Source organism: Sinohyriopsis cumingii, chromosome 9 (assembly GCF_028554795.1).
Source record: "Sinohyriopsis cumingii isolate HCF-2022 chromosome 9, ASM2855479v2, whole genome shotgun sequence".
Classification (NCBI taxonomy): domain Eukaryota; kingdom Metazoa; phylum Mollusca; class Bivalvia; order Unionida; family Unionidae; genus Sinohyriopsis; species Sinohyriopsis cumingii.
The window spans coordinates 74,982,045-75,004,295 of record NC_142969.1 but is presented as its reverse complement, the minus strand read 5'-3'; the positions used below and the strand labels follow the sequence as shown (position 1 = coordinate 75,004,295).

Here is a 22,251-nt window from a genome sequence, read left to right as displayed (position 1 = left end):
AAATGCATAATATTTCCCTATGTTATATTATACTGAGGCAGTGCAAATGTATATGCATTTGAAAACAAATACCGGCCAGGCAAGTGCTGGGTCAGATATATGGAGCGGATTCAGGATTGGATTATGTAATTATTCACGTGTATCAACATTAACTATGCAGACATTGCCTTCCTACCAATTGCAATCACAGTCATCAAAACTAAATGAACAGTGTGTGTGTGTGTGTGTGTGTGTGTGTGTTTGATTTTGAATTTTAACTAACCTTTAATAATATTGTTCAGTCATACCGCTATGACGTCTGCATTGTGGCCATTTATAGTGATGCCTAGCACTGAGGCATCATGTACCAGATATATGTCATCATGTACCACCCATTCACATTATCCTGACACCAGAGAGACCAGCCCTAACACTAACTTCGTAATGCTAAGTAACTAGCGAGGCGCTGCAAATACCATTTATATAAGAAATTGGCTTGAGTTCGTGCCTGCGACTTCCCGCATCAGAGGTTGACGCACTAACCACATGTGGCTTAACGACTATTGTGTAATGGACGTCGCTTACAAAGACAGACAGTTTTACATAGATGCCAGTTTCGTCTTTTTATTCATTTACAGTTTAAATTACTAGGCTAACTGATTCTTGTGAATATCAGTGCAGAGGTAATGTTTATAGCCTCTCACTCTTTGAAATGTTTGTTCCTATTCAATGCAAACTGCTTCTTTTGTTTGAAAGTAAACTCCCTTAAATCGTGTTTAGTATTGAATGTCTCAAGATTGAACTTTATATCAAATCAATAAGTATCAGTGGCTTACATAATCATCCGACTGGCAACATTGACAGTTAGCATGTTGCATGAACGAGTTGGCGTATCGGGTCACTATAAGACTTAAGATTTCTAGAGATATTTAAATATAATAATTACCCTAAATATGCACAGCAATGTGCTTTATAAAAATATATTGGATGTAGTGTTCCCAGAAAGAGAAACATAGTCTAACTAAGTTATGCTTCATTCGTCTAAATCTGATATTTCCAACTAAAAAGGATTCTAGCTCTACATTGGAGATAACTATTACAAGAAAAATCTAAAAAGTTATTATTATCTTAGTCCTTTGTGTCGGATGCATATGCCTTTGTATGTATAAATAAGTAGATTTTGTCTTTCTTCTTTCAAATAAAGTGTACAGTCTAGTGTGAATATCAGTGTAGAGATAATGTTTATAGCCGCTGACTCCTTGAAATGTTTGTCCCTATTCAATGCAAACAATAACAGAAATATCATATCATGGTTACGGGAGATGAAAATATTCAGTTTACTTAAACATTATATATGATGATGCGACTTTGCCAAAACTGCAGTAGTTTCTAAAGAGTTTGAAATATGTATAAGGAAAGAGGAGGAGAACATTTTATTTATACATTTTATTTAAAAATTACTCTGAATTACACTAAATTGTACAAATAATGCTGTGTAGAATTTCTCGTTGATGTTGATGGATATAGTTTAACAAATAACATGTAAACCACATATTCAAATAACCAAATTATTGAATTGATTCGAACAAGCTATGTCATCGATTGTTTAATTATTGTAAATGTAAAATTATTAATAGGCATGATAGCATTTATCACATAAAATTATTGTTTACAAAACAAACTAATAGTAAAAAGAAAAATAATTACTGTAATCTGTTTCATGTTTATATACGTATCAGCAGAAACAGTCTATATACTTTATAAGATGTAACTAACTGAGAAGGTTTATGCGTTGGCTCTGTGCTCAAGATGGTGAATTCTCAACCAATTTGGCTAGGGTTTTAATCCTTACCACCAGTGTCAGCCAGGAGCGGTTAATGTGGTCTTTCAAAATAAACATTATTGAAACACATGATTTTGCGTTGTCGGGGTTTTATACATTCTTGATAAGACGATTGGTGCATTTGTTATTTATAATATTTTAAGAGGCGTTCACGTGAATTTATTTGGCAAAACCCCAATTTTTCCATTTGCTTTAAAATAAATTATAGTAGCAGATTAGAAGAGCTATGAACTTATTCCTTGTATCATCAGCCCTTGAGCACAGACAGTCGCATACGCGATAACTAATGTAATACGTTGCAACCTAAACTTAGTGGAATGGTGAGTAAAGGCAAATAGATAGGTGATGAATAATTTGACCTAGAGGAATGATGATGAAACTGAAACGAGATAACTTGTGAAAAATTTGATCCAAGATGAATGATGAGAAAATTGAAACTATAGGAATGATGAGTAATTGTGGATGAATATATAAAATTAATCAAATACAAACAACAGCATAAAATGAAAACATTTCTGAAGATAGTGCGAGTAACATTATTGATCAGCATGAATTACTGAGGACGGCAAACATATGTTCTACAATTCACGGCAATATACGAAAAACTACAAGAGTAGCTGCTTTCACAAGTTTCATTCCATCATGGAATTAACTGAAAGGGTGATAACTCTCACAAAGCACAACTGATCAACTACATTTCTCAATATGTACATCTGGAGAAGGTGACCATATCAAGCACACGGTTTCAGAGCATTCAACAAAAGCTACAAGGCAACATGGATTCACAAGATCCTGTCCTAACCCGCATTCAGCCGCAAAAGGCAATACATGTAACAGAGTGTGAGAAAAGTGGTTTTCCATAACATATACAAAGTGTCAAGCCAATCAGTTAAACACTGTCTATTTGTGTTCACAAGTTTGATATCCTGTATCAAGTACCAAATCAAAATAAAAATAAGCTAACAAACAGCGGCACAATGATTAGTCAATATGAACACTTTTACATGATAGTAATAGCATTAACAACGTTTCATGGATTTCCATTTAAATTTGAGACCCGCTGAGTTCACATTAATATATCATACTCAACATCTAGGGGCTAGACAGCAAGAACAAACCTCATACATGTAGGAACAATGATTTGACAATATAAACACTGTATTATTTAACAAATTTCATGACAGCAAATGCATCTGGGAGGCTGTATATGCTAACGCGATTGCGTTTTACACCTGTAAAAGACAAACACAAGAATAACTTAGCAAACGCTACAACAGCAAAGGGAGTTGCCCATGTGCACATCGCCTGTTTATGTCAAGAATGGTTACCACTGTACATGGTTGTCCATTTGCACATCGTCTGTCTATGTCAATACTAGTTATACTTTACATGCTAACTCACCATAAACTTTGGGAGTAGCTGTGCTAACGAAATTATGTGATGAATGCAAGGACGGAGTGAAAGATGGAGAGTCATGAAATTTATTCTAGAATAAGGTCGGCCATAAAACAATATTATGATGTGCTTATATGAAATGAATTTTGCTTATTAAGTTAAATTATAAATATAAATTATCCAGTCATCAGCTATTCAATCCACAAATATTTTGTTTTGTACTATTTACATGTATTATGATGGAAATTGTATCGCGTACATTGAAAGACATTGAAAGGAACATACATCTTAACATTATCTAAGATACATGTTTTGCATTTGATGTAACTTTTTTCAACTTAAATATTGTATATTTTTTTCAAACATGACACAATGCTCAAAATGATTAGCCCATGATGTTTTCATTACACTGACGAAAGTTGGAAAGAAGAGGTATATATTTTTAACTTTTGAACAACGTTTTCAAATCGTTGTCCTCTCGGGCAAGGTACTGTGAAATGAATATGTTCCCATTTGACAGAAACACACGATTGCAACTGTGACGAGTGGATCACTATGAAAAGTTGATAACTATAGCAAATTGATAAATAAAAATATCACGTATTCTCAGATGCTTTGTTAATTGGCGCTAATTTGTTAAAAGAGATATGGGCGTTGATTGTCGCAAAATGGCCGTCAGTGCTAAGGCTTCTTAAATAGTTTGATGTTGCCCGACATGAGGATGATGGTATATGTCAAGATGCCTCTTCACATCTAGATGTTCAACCGTCTTTGCCATGGTACTTTTAGTACTTGTCATACTGCGCTGTAATGTCTGCGTACCACTGGGTTGACCATGAAGAGAAGATTGTGGTGACTTATTGCTCACACTGTTCTTGTCATACACAAATTTAGCCAGTTTTTCTAAAGCAGTTACTTCGGACTTGCCATCTATTACATCATCGTCGATGACATCTATTCTCATCAGATGCCTCGTCATGATTCTATACTTTTTTCTTTGCCTGTCGTATGTATCAACTTCAACCTCCCTCGTTACCATTTTGGCATACTGGTGGGTAAATCTGTTCGGTAAAAGCCCCTCAAAGAAAAGGATGACCGCCAGTTGCTGTAGACGGAGGTGCATGTCAGGAGTAAAGTTTTGAAGAAGGTCTGTACACGTGGAGGAAAGAATGGCGATGAGTGCATTCAGCATGAGAATGGTAGTCATAATTATGAAAGCTACAAACACTATTGAGAGCCACACAGACTGACTAGAATCGGAAATTGGGATATCAGCAACGCCTAGAAAACTTTTAAATGTCAGCATAAGCATTCCTTCCCAGCTGCTATAACTATCAGTATTCGGACTGAAAGGGTTATGAAGGAGCATAAACATTGCTGTCGAAAAGGCCACAATTTGGAGAGCTATGATAGGTGCAAAGCGTGTAATATCTTGTAACAGTATTCTTTGAACCAAGGAGGTGAAAAAGCAGAAAAAGCTGTTGGCTCGCAGAAAGAAAAGCAACAGATACCAGCCAATAACCACTGCAATAATCAAAAGCATATTGTTATAATCAGTAGACCATGTTGCGCCAAAGTCGGATATAATGCACAGAGCAAATAGAAAGAAAAGAGCCTGAAAGATAGCATTTGCATATGGGTTTAATAATGGCTTGATAGTGAATTGAAATTGTCGCCTGCAAATTTGCACAATCTTAAAGCACCCTGCCCATATGTAGAGAGGCGAAATTATTATCATGATGATGGCATATATAGCAGGGAACCATGTACCCAAGCCTTGATTGATGGTTACCTTTCCCTGACTCTTCACCCTCTCCACAGCTGCGGCCGTTAAGACAGATATTACTATGATGTGGAATAGCAAACAAATGCAGAGAAATTTACGATAGAATCTCCATTTTTTGATTATCATCCACTGTATTGGTCGTATCTGCATGAATCTCAGTGATGTTTTATAAGAATGATGAAAAATCAAATCAAAAACCGATGGCTCAATAATTATCCTCTCTCTTGGGGGTGCTTTTATTGCGCTGTGTTTCAAATGCGCTTCCCTTTCTTTCTCATCTTCTTGCCTTTTGTGTTCTTTCAGCTGATGATCTATATCCGTCATGTCGTAAAGCTTCACGTCAAAAAGCCCTGACGAGTCGTCCGTGGTGCAATATCCCTGTTGAAAGAGACGATAAATCTTTTCTATATAAAAGTTGGCAGAAATGTCGGGACGGGAAACAAATGAGTGGATCTGTCAAATCTCTCATGATAGCACTAGGAGAGGAAATACACATATATGTGTTTGTGTGTTTGTGTGTGTGTATATGTGTGTGTGCGTGTCAAGTTTACAACAATTTTTTTCAAATATTCTTTTGCATTTTTCTTTCAGTTTCTCAATTTTATGTCACAAAAATGTCACCTATTTATTTTAAATTCTCAGTGCACAAGATGTCATAATAAACTTCAAGGATCTGTATCTATTTTTGGGACTGAAGTACTACTATTAAGTGGTAATAGCGACAATACACAGGTAAGCAAGTATTGTAGGTTTTTTTTGGTTAAGGAATGCATTAGATAGATAGATAGATAGATAGATAGATAGATAGATAGATGGATGGATGGATGGATAGATATATATATTTGTGTGAATGTGCGTGTCACGTTTTAAACAATTATTTGCAAATATTAATTTGCATATTTTTTTCAGTTTCTCAATTTTATATTATGTGATAAAATGTTCACCTATTTTATTTTATTCTCTCAATGCACAAGATGCCATATGAGGTTCATGGATCTCTATTTATTCTTATGACTGAAGTACTATTGGTATGTGGTAGTAGCGAAAATACACATGTAATGAATGCATCAATCGCAGATGCAGAGAAAAACATAAATATTTGACTTTGTAGTCTTTGTAAATTGGAAACAATATATTACATAAAGCTTCCTGTTATGACCATACACACACACACACACACACATATATATATATATATATATATATATATATATACACTGGACTTAATGTGTTATTCGTTAGTTTCTTGATTGTTTTTAAATTAAGTTACTTAGATAACGAGAAATCCATTTGGGATTTGTTTTACCTCTTCGATTATATACTTGAAAAGTTCTACTTGTCCATATTTTGCAGCAAGTATAAGCGGTGTTTCTTTATTTTCGTTCACCATCAATAGCAACTGTTTCCAGCAGTCCTTTTTCTCTTTCTTGATAAACTGCATCATTTCTATTGCTTTGTCTTCGCGATCAGGAAAGATTTGAACGTAATTCAGAAGAGAATGACATATATTGTCACCGGCACTGTTTTCTTTGCAGACGTCAGTTTCCTCCTGTTCAAGTAATAATTTCACTATAGCCTGATTATTAGTCAATACGGCAATCGACAGAGGTAATTTACCCATCATAACGTTGTTCTTGAACCACAATCCAGTGGCGTTTTCTGAAAGTAGGTTTTTGACATTGTATTCATCTCGTTTGTTATTTCTTGGAGCCTTGAGTTTGCTGTCTCTTGCAGCCTTGAGTAACATTTCCACTAGCACTTTGTTTTCCTTAGCGATGGCCATGTGAAGTGGTGTTTGGCCACTAAATTTACGAGAATTATCCCTGTTGCAATATACTAACTCGGGGTATGTTGTTACTATATGGTGAAGAACTCGCTCCTGAGCATACCCCTGAGTACAATCCTGGGCAAGTTCATGGCCACTTTCCTGAGCACACCCGTTAGCGTCATACTGCTCACTTGTGCTTAGTTTAAACATGGTTATCACTTTATGCAAAACTGTAGCATACTCATCGTTCTCGTTTCCTTCTTTAAAAGATTGGCACTTTGCAAGCATACCTAGTTTCTTTTCAAACTTTGAATAATCGTTCTTTTTTACATTTTCTCCTTCTGAAATGTTTCCCAATCTTTGAATGTATTTAAAAATGGTTTCATAGAGTTTAGCTTCTCTGTCTTGACTTAATGGAAATCCGTGGAACATCGTGCTAAAATGGTATATTTTCTTTTACTGTTTAACTTTCATAGATGTCTTCCTGCAAAATATTATGTTATAGATACACGAGAACATGAGCAATGTATCGTAAATATCGGCTGGCTATATGTTCCAATAATTTTGGCTTATTATGAAGTCTTAATTTTGTAACCAATTTAGCATAGGATCTAGAGATTGTGTTCTCTTGGACATAGAGTACATGTAGCTAGCGTTCTAATTAGTAAATAATATTTTGGTGATTTCGATTGGCAGTTATATATATATATATATATATATATATATATATATATATATATATATATATATATATATATATATATATATATATATATACACATATATATACATATATAGAGTCAATCCTTACGGTCACCTGGGTTCAGTGATCAACTAGTACAAACAGAAATTGTAATTTCCCATGTAAATGGACATAGAACACAATTAATTTTACTATCTTTTCTCAACATTTGTTTCTCAGTACTGACCTTTCCACTGTGTGACAATCAATACAAATCATATGTTAATCTAAAATACCTTCAAAGATGACTTCATGGTGAAGGTCTCGTCAAAGGTTGACCTGCTCTTTTTTGAGATGCTGGACGTCAACATAGCAGCATGTAAACAGAACACATATTTCTCTTCCGGATCATCACCAAGGCCTTATTAACTCACTGTGCACTGTGGCCGACATACACACAGAACAATACCCTGAGCTCACATTATCAAGAATAAACATTTACCTTTAAATCCCTACCAAAAATGCATAAATAAAACTCTATCACCTCCAAAATGAGAGAGGAAACAATGTTCTAAAAATAGACTAGAACTACATTCGTGGGTACTGAACTGGAAGTATTAATTGTGAACCGTTTCCAAATGTCAAGTAAACAGCGGTCACCTGTCATTCGCGCTCAGCGGCGATGTGATTCATTTTAAAGCAGTGTTCTCACCCTGCAATGACCGATCCAGGTATGCAAATTGAACTTCTTTTGTTTGATAGGCAAGGCAAGGCATGGTATATATAAAGGTATATTACCTCAATCGATGATCAAACGTTCTATATTTGATTTTAATTCTTTCTCCAGTGAAAACTTAAGGTGCCAACATGTCGGATTCGAAAGCAAGGTGGTTTTAACCATACCGGAGGTATTCTGCGCTATTGATACCACTTACGGTTTAGTTATCTTGTCTCCTATGACCATTCCCATCCCATGTTTTATATTAGGACATTTATATTGAGGTGTAGGGTCCCAGCCAATAGCCTATCAAACAAAAGTTTTGAATTAACCGCAAACATGAGCTGGTTGAATAAGGTAGCTGATTACCAGCGAACATGACATACATAATCGATATTGCCTAGAGTCACATCTGCATGCACTTAATAGGAAAATGAGTTAAATTAAAACAAATTGAGAGCATTATAATCGTTATGTCTTCAAACCGCTTACAGTCAAGACGGAACCAGAGCGTTGATGCAGTTTGTCCAAATACTTGTCAATTGCAATTGCTAGCCTCATGGCTCAACAAATCTCACAATATGCATCCATGTATTCAGATGATATCAAGAATAAAACTAATAACAATGTTGTTAAAAACTTTAAATATTAATTGAATGTCACATAATGTTTGCAAATGAACGAAATGACACATACCTATCAAACTATATATTAGAAGAAGAACGACCAGAAACCTGTTTCAGTCACAGAAATTTGGAGAAGGTCAGATTCGTCAAGAATGGAGCAAATGTCAACGATGGGATTGTTGTATAACGTGACTTATGCGTTCACATGAGTCCTCTGTGTGATGAACCAGGCTTTGTGGTGGTGAATTCCAACTTTCTAATAGGCAATATACTCTGATCCTTCACATCAACATTAATGTCTAAATATAAAATATTAGGGTGAGGAATGTCAGAGGAAACTCCAATTAACGTTGCAGATGATACAAACAATACGACCTGGAAACTCCGTTTAATTCACTAATCACTGAAGCTAGCAATCAAATGTCGATTGTCTTCTGATCTCGGTGACTTTGAGCAACCGCTTAATCCATCAAAGTATGAACACATGTTCCATTGCCTAACAAAACGTTTGACAATTACAGATAAGTTGCAACTGAGTAATTATATTTAGGAGCAATTTCTACTAATAATGTACTGCACATTTTTGCGAGAGAGAGAGAGAGAGAGAGAGAGAGAGATAAGCACATGCGGACAGTTGTATCTTTTTCTTGATTGTTGCAAAATAGCGAAATGCTAAATAAAGCGTTGTGTATTGGTAACATACTCCTACTGCTAATAATGATACATGTCAAATAATACTACCTAATAATAATATTCAGTTCATATAACAGTACGTTGCCTTTAACCAATCTGGAGTGCGGTATATAAACGCCCACATTGTGTATGTGTCATCCCTGTCAAACAATAGGTCACGGTTTTGAAACTCGCGGCTGTAGGTGTCATGCCTGTTAAACAAGAGGTCACTGTTTTGAAACTCGCGGCTGTAGGTATCATGTCTGTCAACCAAGAGGTCACGGTTTTGAAACTCGCGGCTGCAGGTGTCATGCCTGTCAAACAAGAGGTCACGGTTTGAAACTCGCGGCTGTAAGTGTCATGCCTGTCAAAGAGGTCACGGTTTTGAAACTCGCGGCTGTATGTGTCATGCCTGTCAACCAAGAGGTCACGGTTTTGAAACTCGCGGCTGTAGGTATTCATGCCTGTCAAACAAGAGGTCACGGTTTTGAAACTCGCGGCTGTAGGTATTCATGCCTGTCAAAGAGGTCACGGTTTTGAAACTCGCGGCTGTATGTGTCATGCCTGTCAACCAAGAGGTCACGGTTTTGAAACTCGCGGCTGTAGGTGTCATGCCTGTCAAACAAGAGGTCACGGTTTTGAAACTCGCGGCTGTATCCCAATTTTTTAAAATTCTTTTTGTCTTTGATTTCTGACTTGAACTTTCATTTATTTATTTCATTGATCCCTCCTATCACGGAAAATAGTTTATATATATATATATATATATATATATATATATATATATATATATATATATATATATATATATATATATATATATATATATATATATGTGTGTGTGTGTGTGTGTGTGTGTGTGTGTGTGTGTAAGTTTGCAAGCAGATTTTAAATCAGTTCAGTATTGTCATAAGAAAACAAAAATCATTTTCCATTTGCTTTGAAAACTTGTGTAGCTATTTCAAATCTTGTTTAGCACCTTTCTCCGCAGCTGAATTATCGATCATTGATGTTATTTGGGATTACGTAATACATTTCAGATGCCTTCGTAAGTATGTGAGTAAAATGTAATTTTGCAATGGTCATTTGTCTAGTCATTTCACGATGAGGACGATGATAATAATGTCATAGCTCGTTGGGAAAATGTAGTTTCGACGGTCGTACCAGTGCATATGATAATATAATTTCACACAATATACACATTCATACTTACAACACACATACACACACAACCACTCTGTTGCTTTGATTTTATAAAGTGCTTCTAAGGGAACTTCCTTTTTTGAGAGGAATGACTCAAACATATTTATTAAGGACATCGATGACTGTCATGACATAATGGAAACGTCCGTTGTAAACGATATAATCTCACACATCAACGAGATCTGCTGACTATATATTGTATACATCTAGGTCGGTTAATCTACGTGGTTGAAAATGTTTGCCTGCGTATTTATACAGATCTTCTGCTTAAACAATTCACCCGCGTTGAAAGAATGTTTCTTCCACGTTGTCTTCGAGCACGCGTTGGAGTTAGGCATTCTTATGTTCGATGCAGGTCTGAGGACATGCTTGCGCTAAAATGTGGTAATCTATTCAAACGAATTATGCTAATCGAGCAGGTGAATTCGTCAAAGCCTTTACGAGAGTGATCAGGAACGGTCTCAGCGTCGCCAAACGTTGTATGGACTTCCCACTACTTGTCACAAAACCGAAACGACTCAAGGGATTTCTAACGGCCATTTCAACTCTTTGGGAAGCACTTTTTCTTTTCTTTTTCTCCGCATCCATCCATCTTCGGTTGGGTGTTCTATCTATACCTTTGCGAGTGGCTGAAGAGTCAGACCCTAGAGTGACAATCGCTGTTGCACGTGCTGTTGATGATCGCTGGTGCTTGTTGAGTATGATTGTTCTCTTTGCAGCGAGGTTTGTGTTTCTTACTTTCCTGGTTTTCTGAAACCAATGTTTGACAGCTAAGCGCAAGGTCGAATGTTCGTCGGCACAGCTTCCTCAGACCTTGACGTTGATGTTGACCGCCTTCATGTCATTCGTGCAGATATCTTTGTAACCAAGACGTGGCCGTCGAGGCTGTCCTGCCCCTTCTGCTAGCTCGCCGGATAGCAGGTCCTTGGGAATGCTGCCTGGGTCCATTCCCTTGAGGTAGTCGTGCCAGCGAAGGCGCCGTTCGCTGATAATGGATAAAATCTTTTCATGTTGGCGCATTCCTGAACTTTTGTGTTGAACACTTTGTCCTGCCATTAGATGTGCAGAATGCTCCACATACATATCAGGTGGAAGCTGTTGAGGTCCTTCTGGTGGCTCGCAAAGGTAGCCAATGAATAGCTGATGTAAAGGAGAGTATTTAGCACACAGGCCTGGCGGACTTTCAGTGTGATATCCACATTGAGGTTGGAGTTGTTCCAGTCCCTCTGGTTCATTCGTGAGAAAACTGCTGCTGAGTTGGCAATCCTGGAGTTCACCTCAGAATCAATAGAGAGCAAGATGGAAATGGTGGACCCGAGGTATGAGACGTTCTCAACAACTTCCAGGTTGTACCAATAGATGTCCATGGTGGGATGCGAGTCTGCGTCCTGGGCTATGGCGTTCGTCTTCTTCAGATTAATGGTCAGTCCAAACACCTGACAAGCGTGAGAGAGGCGACAAACCAGCTGCTGGAGTACATCTTCCGTATGTGATGTCTAATCTACATAGTCCGCAAAGAGCAAATCACGGATGATAATCTATATGAGTTTGTTCTTGGCAAGGAGAAGTGTGATGTTTAACAGCATGCCGTTAGCCCTGGTTTTCATGCATATTCTCTCGCTGAAGTCCTTGAAGGAGTACTGGATGAGCAGGGAGAAGAAGGCAAAGAACGTCGACGCAAGGACGCATCATTGCATCATTGTGCTGCTGACTGAGAAGGACTCGGATGTTTCGCCATTGAAGCACACTGTGATCTGCATGTTCGTGGGGAACTAAATGACGACAGCGAGCAGTAGTGTGGGGTAACATATATTCTGCAGCAACACAAAGGATTTGCTCTTACTAACCAGGTCAAACGCCTTCATCAGTTCTTTATAGGCGATGTAGAGGGGAATCTGCTACTCACAACACTTATCCTGCACCTGGCGTAGTGATATGACAATGTCTACAATTGAACTGCCCCTTCGGAAGCCACACTGGGAATATGGGCAAACGCAGAAGTCATTGATCTGCAGGTGTGCCAGGGGGACGCGGGCGAAAGGCTTTCCAACACTGATTATGTTGGTGATGTCCGGTAGTTGTTTAAGTCGCTACGTTCTCCTTTGTTCTTTTACATAGTGACAATGTTGATGTCCCACGTGTCCTGCCGGATGTGTCCAAGCAACTAGCAGAGGCAGAGGAGTACGAGACTCGGCTGAGGCAGTGCAGATTTCCGTATTTGAGGACTTTAGGCGGAATGACTAGGCTCCTAGGAACAGTCGCACAAGCTAGACTAACAGGTCTGGGAAGGCTTTCAGTACAGTTAGGTGACGACGCGTTGGAAAGGATACTCTCTTTGCCTGATTACAGAGGCTCAATAAAGGCATCATCTATCGTGTTCTTTACAGCGAATCCGACACCGCGCTGCCAAAGTTAGCCGGAAGGCTTCCCGTGCCAAACGAACGTGTAGTTGGTTTGCCTGGTGGTGCCACTGTCGGTCAGTCGGGTCGCCTGGAGGCAGGTTAAGTTGACGTTCAGTCGGGGAGTTATCTGTCAATGACGACAGTCTTACGAATGTCGTCAATCTGCTGAAGACAGCGGGAATCCATGATATATGGTCTTGATGTTCCAACTTGCGAAACAAATAACTTGAGAATTCTTATTTCATCTCTGGGTCATGCCTGATACAGAGTTTGTAACCCGCTTGTCGTGATGCTTATATAAGCTCCACGTACCCAGTGAAACAGACAGGCCATGTAGGGGCAGCACTTTACTGAATGAAGGCTGCCCAGCTTGAGGCGGGTGGTAGCTGTTAAGTTAGACATGGTGATCTATCCGACCGTCTGAAGCAACCCATGGCGCCAAGTTTCACACCATTTGAGCTTGGACTTAGAACAGGTAAACTGAGGATTCCCGTGTTACGCCGTAGACTTACAATGACGCTTAATCCTTCTCTCTAGTTGATTCACGAAGCCTGGACAAGATGGTATTGAAACTCAGCTGTTGCCCATCCAGCATATCCCCCTCTCCACGTAGGTGGTATATAAAAGAGAACTACGAAGACCGATAGAACTTGGCATCTACGGTGTCGAAGGTGTTGCCGGAAACACGTTGAAACCAATGTCAGATCGCTTTATGGACTCCGACTCCGGATTTTCTGTCGGGGTTTTGCTCCCTTAGCCTTTCCCGTCAAGAGATGTAACCGCAAGGCGGCGGTGGTGTGGAATCGGAGTTTTCCTTCTCATAGATCAGCTACCATCCATAGTCCCATCTACCTAAAGTGACCTGTTTTAAGGCACTAGTGGCCCTCCCTCACCTCTTCTTCTTTTAGTGGAAATATGGTTCGCCGGACGTAGAAGCTAACCTAATCGCGAAAGCCATGAACTGGATTTTAATTGACAGAGGCGATCCGAGCACAAGCCGTATAAGGAATTTCTTGAGGAGTGGCGCGCCTGTCTCCACTCCGACCCTTGCAATCTCAGCCCTGGAAATGCTATTAAAACGCAATATGTGGGAACTTACAGGGACAATCACTGTAGTAGCTATTTTGATGGATTATCCACCCAACGCCATCAACGAAGTCGAAACAATAATGTATCAAGAAACAAAGATCTTGCATCACCACGGTCTACCGGAATCACGTGTCTGTGAACATCGAACTGATGCTAACCAAATCACAGGAAGCATCGCGTTGACAGGCCTTACGGACGCAAGAGCAACGATCAGACTTATCCAGAGATGGTATCGTGAAGATTTAATATGATGAGCATCTAAATGGACAGCACTGAATTAGATGTCTAAGTGAAAAAATGTTGAAAAAGATTTTAAAATTATCTCAGTATAGAACCATGGAAGACGTAGAGATGGTTGAGAGCGTATCAAATCAGATGTGATATCTGACATATGTCATCGTTGAAAATTATGAAGATCTCGAAGAGGCCATCGTCAATTGCTACCATTTCAGCACTGTTTTCAGCGTGAACCTTAAGCTCGCCTAATTCGTGGTCATAGGGCACGATGTCGTCTTGCTCAAAGCAGATCAGCAAGAAAACTCTATGACAGTGGCACACTCAGCATCACCTACGACAGAGAATTCCTGTTTATTCATTGTATCTCCTACATGCATTCAGAAGAACTCATCAAGCTGCTGTACAGATTCTCCGACTAGAACCAAAAGTTGTGAAAACATGTTTTTGAAATTATTGTTTGCGACTTATCGGACCTTATATCCAACTTGCATCTCCGATTATCCGATTTATCTCCATTGGGATGAAGGATGAAATATCCGATGTGAACCACGACCCTATGTGATTCAAACACGAAACGATGGCCGTCCATCGTAGCTTTCACTCATTGGACAAACAAGCAAATCGAATATCCGATCATGCTAAATCTCATCGTGTGTCTGAATTTCGTGCATACGCTTCTAACCTCTCATTCCTCAATAGTCTCGTATCGTCTAAACACGAGATGCACTTTGCACTGCATCATGCTTAATCGTAGCCAGAAACCCGTTGAATAGCTCTGAATAATTTTTGAATTTTTGGGTAGTTCTGGCTTTTTCGTAGTAATATTTAATCGCCCGAATGTTTCGTCCTCCACTGCGCTGACACACTTGGAGTCGACCTCAAACTGCTTAAAGACGTCCAAAGAAGAGTTTAATCCCTGGACTTCCTCGCCTAATCAGAGCATATTGCTGAGCGCAATACTGTCTCGTACAGGACTTGTTGGACTTTTCCGTACTACCCTGGGATAACTACATACCCTTCTGTGTTCCGCGCAGAGGCATGGTTTTATATAACATATATTACATTTTTGGTAAAATTATAGAAATGAGACAATTAACAAGCAGTTAAAGAAATGACAAGATGAACAAGCAATTAAAGAAATAAAATACAGGATAATATTATATAGAATCTCTATCATCGCAAGGATAGACTAAAAATTTGCCTGTATAATCGGATCCGGAAGATAATTCATCCTTCGTAATGATATCCCTCTTTGACTCAGGTACATCGCTCAGTTGATGTTGGGTACTCTGGTACCGTATCCTAGATAAGATGCAGCTCTATAAGAGTTCATTGAACGAGTCCGGAAAACTTTAAAGCTCGTCGTCGACTACAAGGATATCGCAGAAAATGAGATCTTAACAACTCAGCACTATCTAAAGCAAATGTGAGATAAATACAAAACACACACCGGAAACCGCTCCAAAGGACACATTTCTTCGACTTTAGCATGACATCCTCTGCCGATCCCGTCGTGTTTATATTGAGACAAAAGTACTCTAACTCGATCTACCATCCGTTCAACGACAACGTGATAAGATCACGCGTCTTCCACCGTCTAGACGTACTGAAAAGGCGTACGGAGTAGATGACCAAGGACTCATCATTCCCATATTCTTCAGCTAGGAGTCGACCCATCACTCCTTCAGCGCATTCTATACCCAACTGTCCAAGCAGACCTGCACACACATATAGCAATCAAACTTTGTGTCTCTCTCAACGTTATCTGGTCTAGGAACACAAAAGCATCGACGTGTGGATCAGGGTCAAATCACTCATCGTGTATCGCAGTGATGATTTCAGTCACATCTTTGACATCGCCTGGTCCTTTAGCCAACGTTGCATCGAAGATTATCAAAAGTCAGGATCAGCGAGGATCTTTGCCTGATTCATTTGTATCTCGTTTCAAACTTCCAAATATACACCGTTACGCGGAAGTAGGTACGTACCACACCACAAGCAAATCTTTGCTACCAAAGCATGCACTAATGTCAAAAACAGCGATGACTACTGTCTCGTGTGGGATGTCCTCTCCGCGCTACATCCGATGTGGACAATGATGATCGAGTCTCCAAGTACATGCTGTATTGTGATACCGTTAAACCTACCGGCATCACCTTTTTCCGCAGTAATCAAAGACGTCTTTAAACTAGAAACACTCAACGAAAGGACTCTACGTCAACGTGTTCGAAAGCGATGATAAGAATGCGGGCGATAAACAGTTCGTGGTCTATCCACTGGCGATCTCCAAAACCTGCCTCACAAAGCAGCATTAATTGTCTTTATTGTTTGTTGTACATCAAAGCCTTCAGCTGGTTATATTGATCTCAATACGCGCAGCATAACAATTATGTGTATTTCTTCTATCGATGATTACAAGTCTTTCTTCAGTCAGAAAGACAACTGGATCACGTCTCATCGGGATACTGCCAAGAATTACAAACTGCACAGATGACACGCGAGGGAACATTACATTTGGAACACCACTTTAAAAAATATGCGCGTACCTTTTACATCGTCTTTGACTAAGAAGCGATCCTGAAAAAAATGCACGACCTTCTCCAGATCCCATCCACTTTTTTACTCAAGAAGAATATACGCAAATCCCTTGTGCGATCGGCTATAATAACCTACTGCTCTGCAGATGAACGTCTGTCTTCGTCTTATTAACAACAACGAAGAGAGGACTGCATCGTCTGGGTCTTTTAGCAACTCGCCATGGAATGGAAACGCATCTGCAAGCTCAAAAAAAATTAAACACCACACACTTCCTTCACCTCCTCACAAACGATGCAGCATAAAGCGGTACTGCAGTGCCACATCTGCATAGAGTACTTTCAACTTCATGATAAACAATTCAGAGATCACTGTCAAGTCACTAGTCACTATCGAAGGGTTGTTCACGTGGATTGTAATCTACGATTCAAAGATCCAGACTTCCTTCAACTCATCGCTCATAATCTACGAGGATACGATGGACACTTCATCATCTCAGCACTCAGCCATCTACGAATCAAGACCATTCTTGCTGAAGTAGGGACAAACATCAAATGCATTGCATCCCCAACAATCACGAAAGATACATGTCGTTTTCAATTGGTCCCTTTCGATTCATCGGTTCCGTCCAGGTTATGGAGTCTTCAGTCGAAGAACTCGCGCAAAACTGTCCTAAGTCTACGCATCTAAAAAAAACAATTTGGAGATCGTACTCTTCTCCTGCAACGAAAAGGAATTTTTCCCTACGATGCGTGGTCCAAATTCAATGAAACTTCATTACTAGCTTCGTAGACATTCTATTCGCACTTACATATTTCTAGTATCATATAGGAAGAGTATCAGTACGCGAATAAGTTATAGAAGCAGCTCAGATGACACACTCCCGGAAATTATCACGACCTGTACCTGAAGACAGACGTGCTTCTAATCAATGACGTCTTCGAAAGGTTCAGGCACATGTGTCTAGATCATTATCAGCTCGATCTACTCTGTTATTTCACCTCACCAGGACAATCCGTGATGATCTTCGCAAAAAGAGTAAAGTGTAACTTGAACTCTTCCAAGATCTAGACATGTTCATGTTCACTGAGCGCATGATTCGAAGTCATCTGCACCATCAGCCAAAAACACGCCGTCTCTAATAACAAATGCATGTCCATCTACGATCCTACTCAATTATCAATATACGTCCTCTATCTTGGTTCATCTAATCTGTATGACTGGACCATGTTGCAATCCCTTCACTTAGGTGATTTACACTGGATCACCGGATAACAATTCATCCATAAAAGATAAGCAGGATATCAGGATGATTTGTGGTTCTATATCTCCGAAGTCGATCTGGAGTATCCATTTCATCTTCATGACGATAATAACGATTATGCCTTCTACGCTGAACCATTCATCATCACACCATTGATGCCTTCTCCATAACAATTCCAAAAAAACACAATTTGGAATCAGAGATTACAAAATAAAATAATCGTAACTGTTCTCAATCACAAAACACGCTACAAGATACATTATTAACTACTCGAACATGTTTCTGAACACGGACTTATTCTTAAACAAGTCGATGGAGCTCTTAAGTTTAAACAATCTCCATGGATGAAATTCTACGTCGACTTCAATACCCAAAAACTAGCTTAAGCCAACGCGGAGTTCGTTAAAATATTATTTAAACTCATGAACAACAGTGCCTTTGGAAAATCTACTGAGAACATCAGATGCAGAAAGCAAATCGAAATCGTCAGTAACCCATGATGAGGACATAAGTTCTTAACCAACGATGCCTTCGTTAGCATGAAAATCTTTGACGAATAATTCATCCCTATCGAATCCAGAAAAACACATAACATACTCTATATACCCATCTACGTCGGTCCAGCCATTCTCGATCTCTCTAAAATGCTCATGCTAGAGTTTCATTAAGACATCATCAAATGGCAATACGGAGATAAAGCCAAGCTACTCATGACCTATACTGACTCGCTCGACTAATAAATTCACACTGAAGATATTTATGCAGATCTCTAATAACATCGACATCTCTTTGACTTCAACGAATATTCAGAAACAAGCCATTTCTCTCTAAAGACAGCACAAATAAACTAGGAAAGTGCAAAGATGAAACTTGTTGCATACCCATCAAAGAATTCAGAATGTTTTGCCTCACACTCGATTTATGGTATTATCAAGAAAAAAAAAAGCCAAAGATGTCACACGAAAATCATTTGATCGGTCACATTGCCACTATCGATGATTATAGACAGTCATTACAGGGACATGTACAATACTACTCCATTTGAATTTTACGATCACAACGACATCAACTTACCACCCTACTCATCAACAAAAAAGGACTATACACCATCGACAATAAACGATACTCCACAGATGGTATTTACACATTCGTCCATGGACAATATCGCACGCAGTGAGCTAGAACACTCCGACAAGCACAGGTGATGAAATGTGAGCCAGAACCCCACTTCAAGCACAGGTGAGCCAGAACCACACATTTGTAGAGTTCTTTGATGGTTCTCACTCACCTTGACCATGTAGCGGGATAGGTGAGCCAGAATACCGATTTCACTCCACTATTTCAGTTTACCCATGTGTTTGATGCAGTTTGAGGTGCGTACGTCCGTCGTTTAATTTCATCACACAAGATCCTTCAGTTTGAGATTTGATTATTTTATTATCGATTTTTAATATACATTTAAATAATCACTATAAATTATAAATAGCAGCTATAATTCAAAACAGTTTATTTCAGAGAAAAGGCGTTAGTTAGCATCAGCAGAAAAAATAAATATCTGCTTTTTTTTACATCCGGATATCCAGTCGATTCTCTAACAGTATCTTTTCATGAGTTAAAAACTTAGTAGAAAATTACACATCCCAGTCTTCCCTTTGAAATTTTCTGAATATAAGGATGGATTTATTCAAGAATAAAGGTAGAAAATTAAATTGTAATGTGCAGTTTTCACCCATTCTGTCGAAGAAAAGACGTTAGTTAGCAGCAGCAGAAAAATAAATATCTGGTTTTTTTTACATCCGGATATGCAGTCGATTCTCTAACAATATCTTTTCATGAGTTAAAAACTTAGTAGAAAATTACACATCCCAGTCCTCCTTTTGAAATTTGCTAAATATAAGGATGGATTTATTCAAGAAATAACGGTAGAAAATTAAATTGTAATGTGCAGTTTTCACCCATTATGTCGAAGTTTTATTGAAATTGTGTAGTAACTAGACAGAAGCCCGTGATTCCGCATCCTGTTCAACCTCCATGACATCAGTTATTTTTAAACAAGCTTAATAAGGACTGGAATGAGACGTACTATTTAGCATCGATTCCCATAAGATTTCATATTTGTCAATACTGTTAGTCATCTTTAGTGTAATGATATGAAATAGTGAAGTTAAAATCACATAGATCAAATTAACATCGTCGACAAAAAAGAAAAGAAACTGAAAACTAAGGTGCATCGTCTGAATCATTACAAGAATTTTATTTTAAGCAAATATAAATTTAAAAAACACAAGAGACATAAAAACAACAAAAACAACAAGAGAACAGACAAAATAACATTCTTTGTGACACACTGGAGACTTGTTAAACCGTCTCTTCAATGTTTACAAATTTGCAGTTGTTACCTTTTCACGCGACACTAATTCTTGTTAACATAATATTTTCCCTTACCCAAAACGAAACAGTCTAAATTGACCGCGAGCATTTTTTCTGCAAGGTGCGCATAAATGCCAACAAGACAGTATCGCCTTGGTTATAAACTATTCCCATTCCAGACCCGATATCTGCCCTATTTATCTCAATGTTTTCCTTGATGTTCCCTTGCGTGGTACAAATATCGAAACCGTTCTACCGAAGACGGACTTGAGTACGCTAGTACACCACATTTTGTCACCAGTCCACTTCAACGTCAATACCAACAAATACTTCCACACAACCCAGACAAAATATGTCAATTATATTATAGTTGCTTATTTTGGTTCCATGTACTCTTTTGTTATACTTTTGGAAGGAAAACGAAATTAAGTCAACGGTGTTTGTGAACTGAGTCCTTCAGACTTTGATACGGGTGCCACCTCTTTGAAGCATATATCTGTATCTTTAATACAGTACAATATGTGCTTAGGTACAGATATGGAAGTCAGCCATATGCATTTTTATGATTTGCAAAGCATGTATTTTTCACTCTCATCAGTGCTACCAACCCTAACAAAACACTACGCATTTAATACAATACACAGGGCATGATTGTGAAATAAAAACGAATTGTTCAGACTCAATTGATCACTTAAATTATATGACCACAGTCTATGAGGTATGAGAAGGGGTAATAATACTAGTATTATTCAATTATATGTCCGCAGTCTACGAGGCATGAGATGGGGAACTATTATTAGTAATACTCAATTCTATGTTGCAGTCTATGAGGTATTGTTGGGGTATTGATATGAGACTATTCAATTATAGTACGCAGTCTGTGAGGTATGATTAGGGGTACGAATATTAGTACTATCCAATTCTATGTCCGCAGTCTATGAGGTATGTGTTGGGTACTAATATTAGTACTATTCAATTCTAAGTCCACAGTCTATGAACCGCACTTTAAAGAGCAGCGTTATTTTCATTAGGTCAAAGTGCTGTCAGAATACTTTGCCGTTATTCCATATTCCATGTTAAATCCCTCACCCACAGTAATTATGGACTTTTTATAATTAACTTTCATGAAGTCTAGAAATGCAATATATAATAAATGAAAAACCCAATATTTTGTAATGCCCAATTATTGTTTTATATAAACAATGAAGGAACTATCAAATCACATAAATTCATTCAGACTCGATAAAATGAATAAATGTAAGTAACAGAGAACAAACAAACCTTATTTAGAAGAAAAAAAAAATCTGAAGAATATAATTCAAAAATTACGCGTCGAAAGTATGGAACACTATCCCGAATGCTGAAAACGTTCCAGTTAAAAAATTTCCTGTATTTGTTAAGTACATTTTCAATGGACTATTTATTTCTCACACATTCCTTTAATGACACATATTTGTCAATCTGATTGGGTTTATCTTCGGCCCTTAATGGGCTGATTATTTTTCTTCGATCTTGGGTGGGTTGAGACTTTCGGCAACACTTAGCGGAATTTGTGTTTGTGTTTGTGTATTTACGAAACTCAGCAAATTGCAAGTTATTTGCACTCCAAATCACGACGCTCATCTGCATCGTGTATGCCGAATAATTTGCAGTTGTAGAATATTACAGCGACATTCACGGCC

The 22,251-nt window shown here is 38.4% G+C and overlaps 2 protein-coding genes across 3 annotated transcripts in view; both read right to left on the bottom strand.

The window, feature by feature from the left end:
• Positions 1 to 22,251, bottom strand: part of LOC149792041 (transient receptor potential cation channel subfamily V member 3-like) — a 175,797-nt gene that overhangs the window by 129,553 nt on the left and 23,993 nt on the right. The window lies entirely within an intron of this gene.
• Positions 3,586 to 7,237, bottom strand: LOC149792042 (transient receptor potential cation channel subfamily V member 3-like). The gene is made up of 2 exons (XM_089969324.1): positions 6,310 to 7,237; positions 3,586 to 5,381 (listed from the first exon to the last, which is right to left on the bottom strand). The coding sequence occupies exons 1-2, from the start codon at positions 7,201 to 7,203 to the stop codon at positions 3,909 to 3,911; spliced, it is 2,367 nt and encodes a 788-aa protein (XP_089825450.1). The 5' UTR covers positions 7,204 to 7,237; the 3' UTR covers positions 3,586 to 3,908.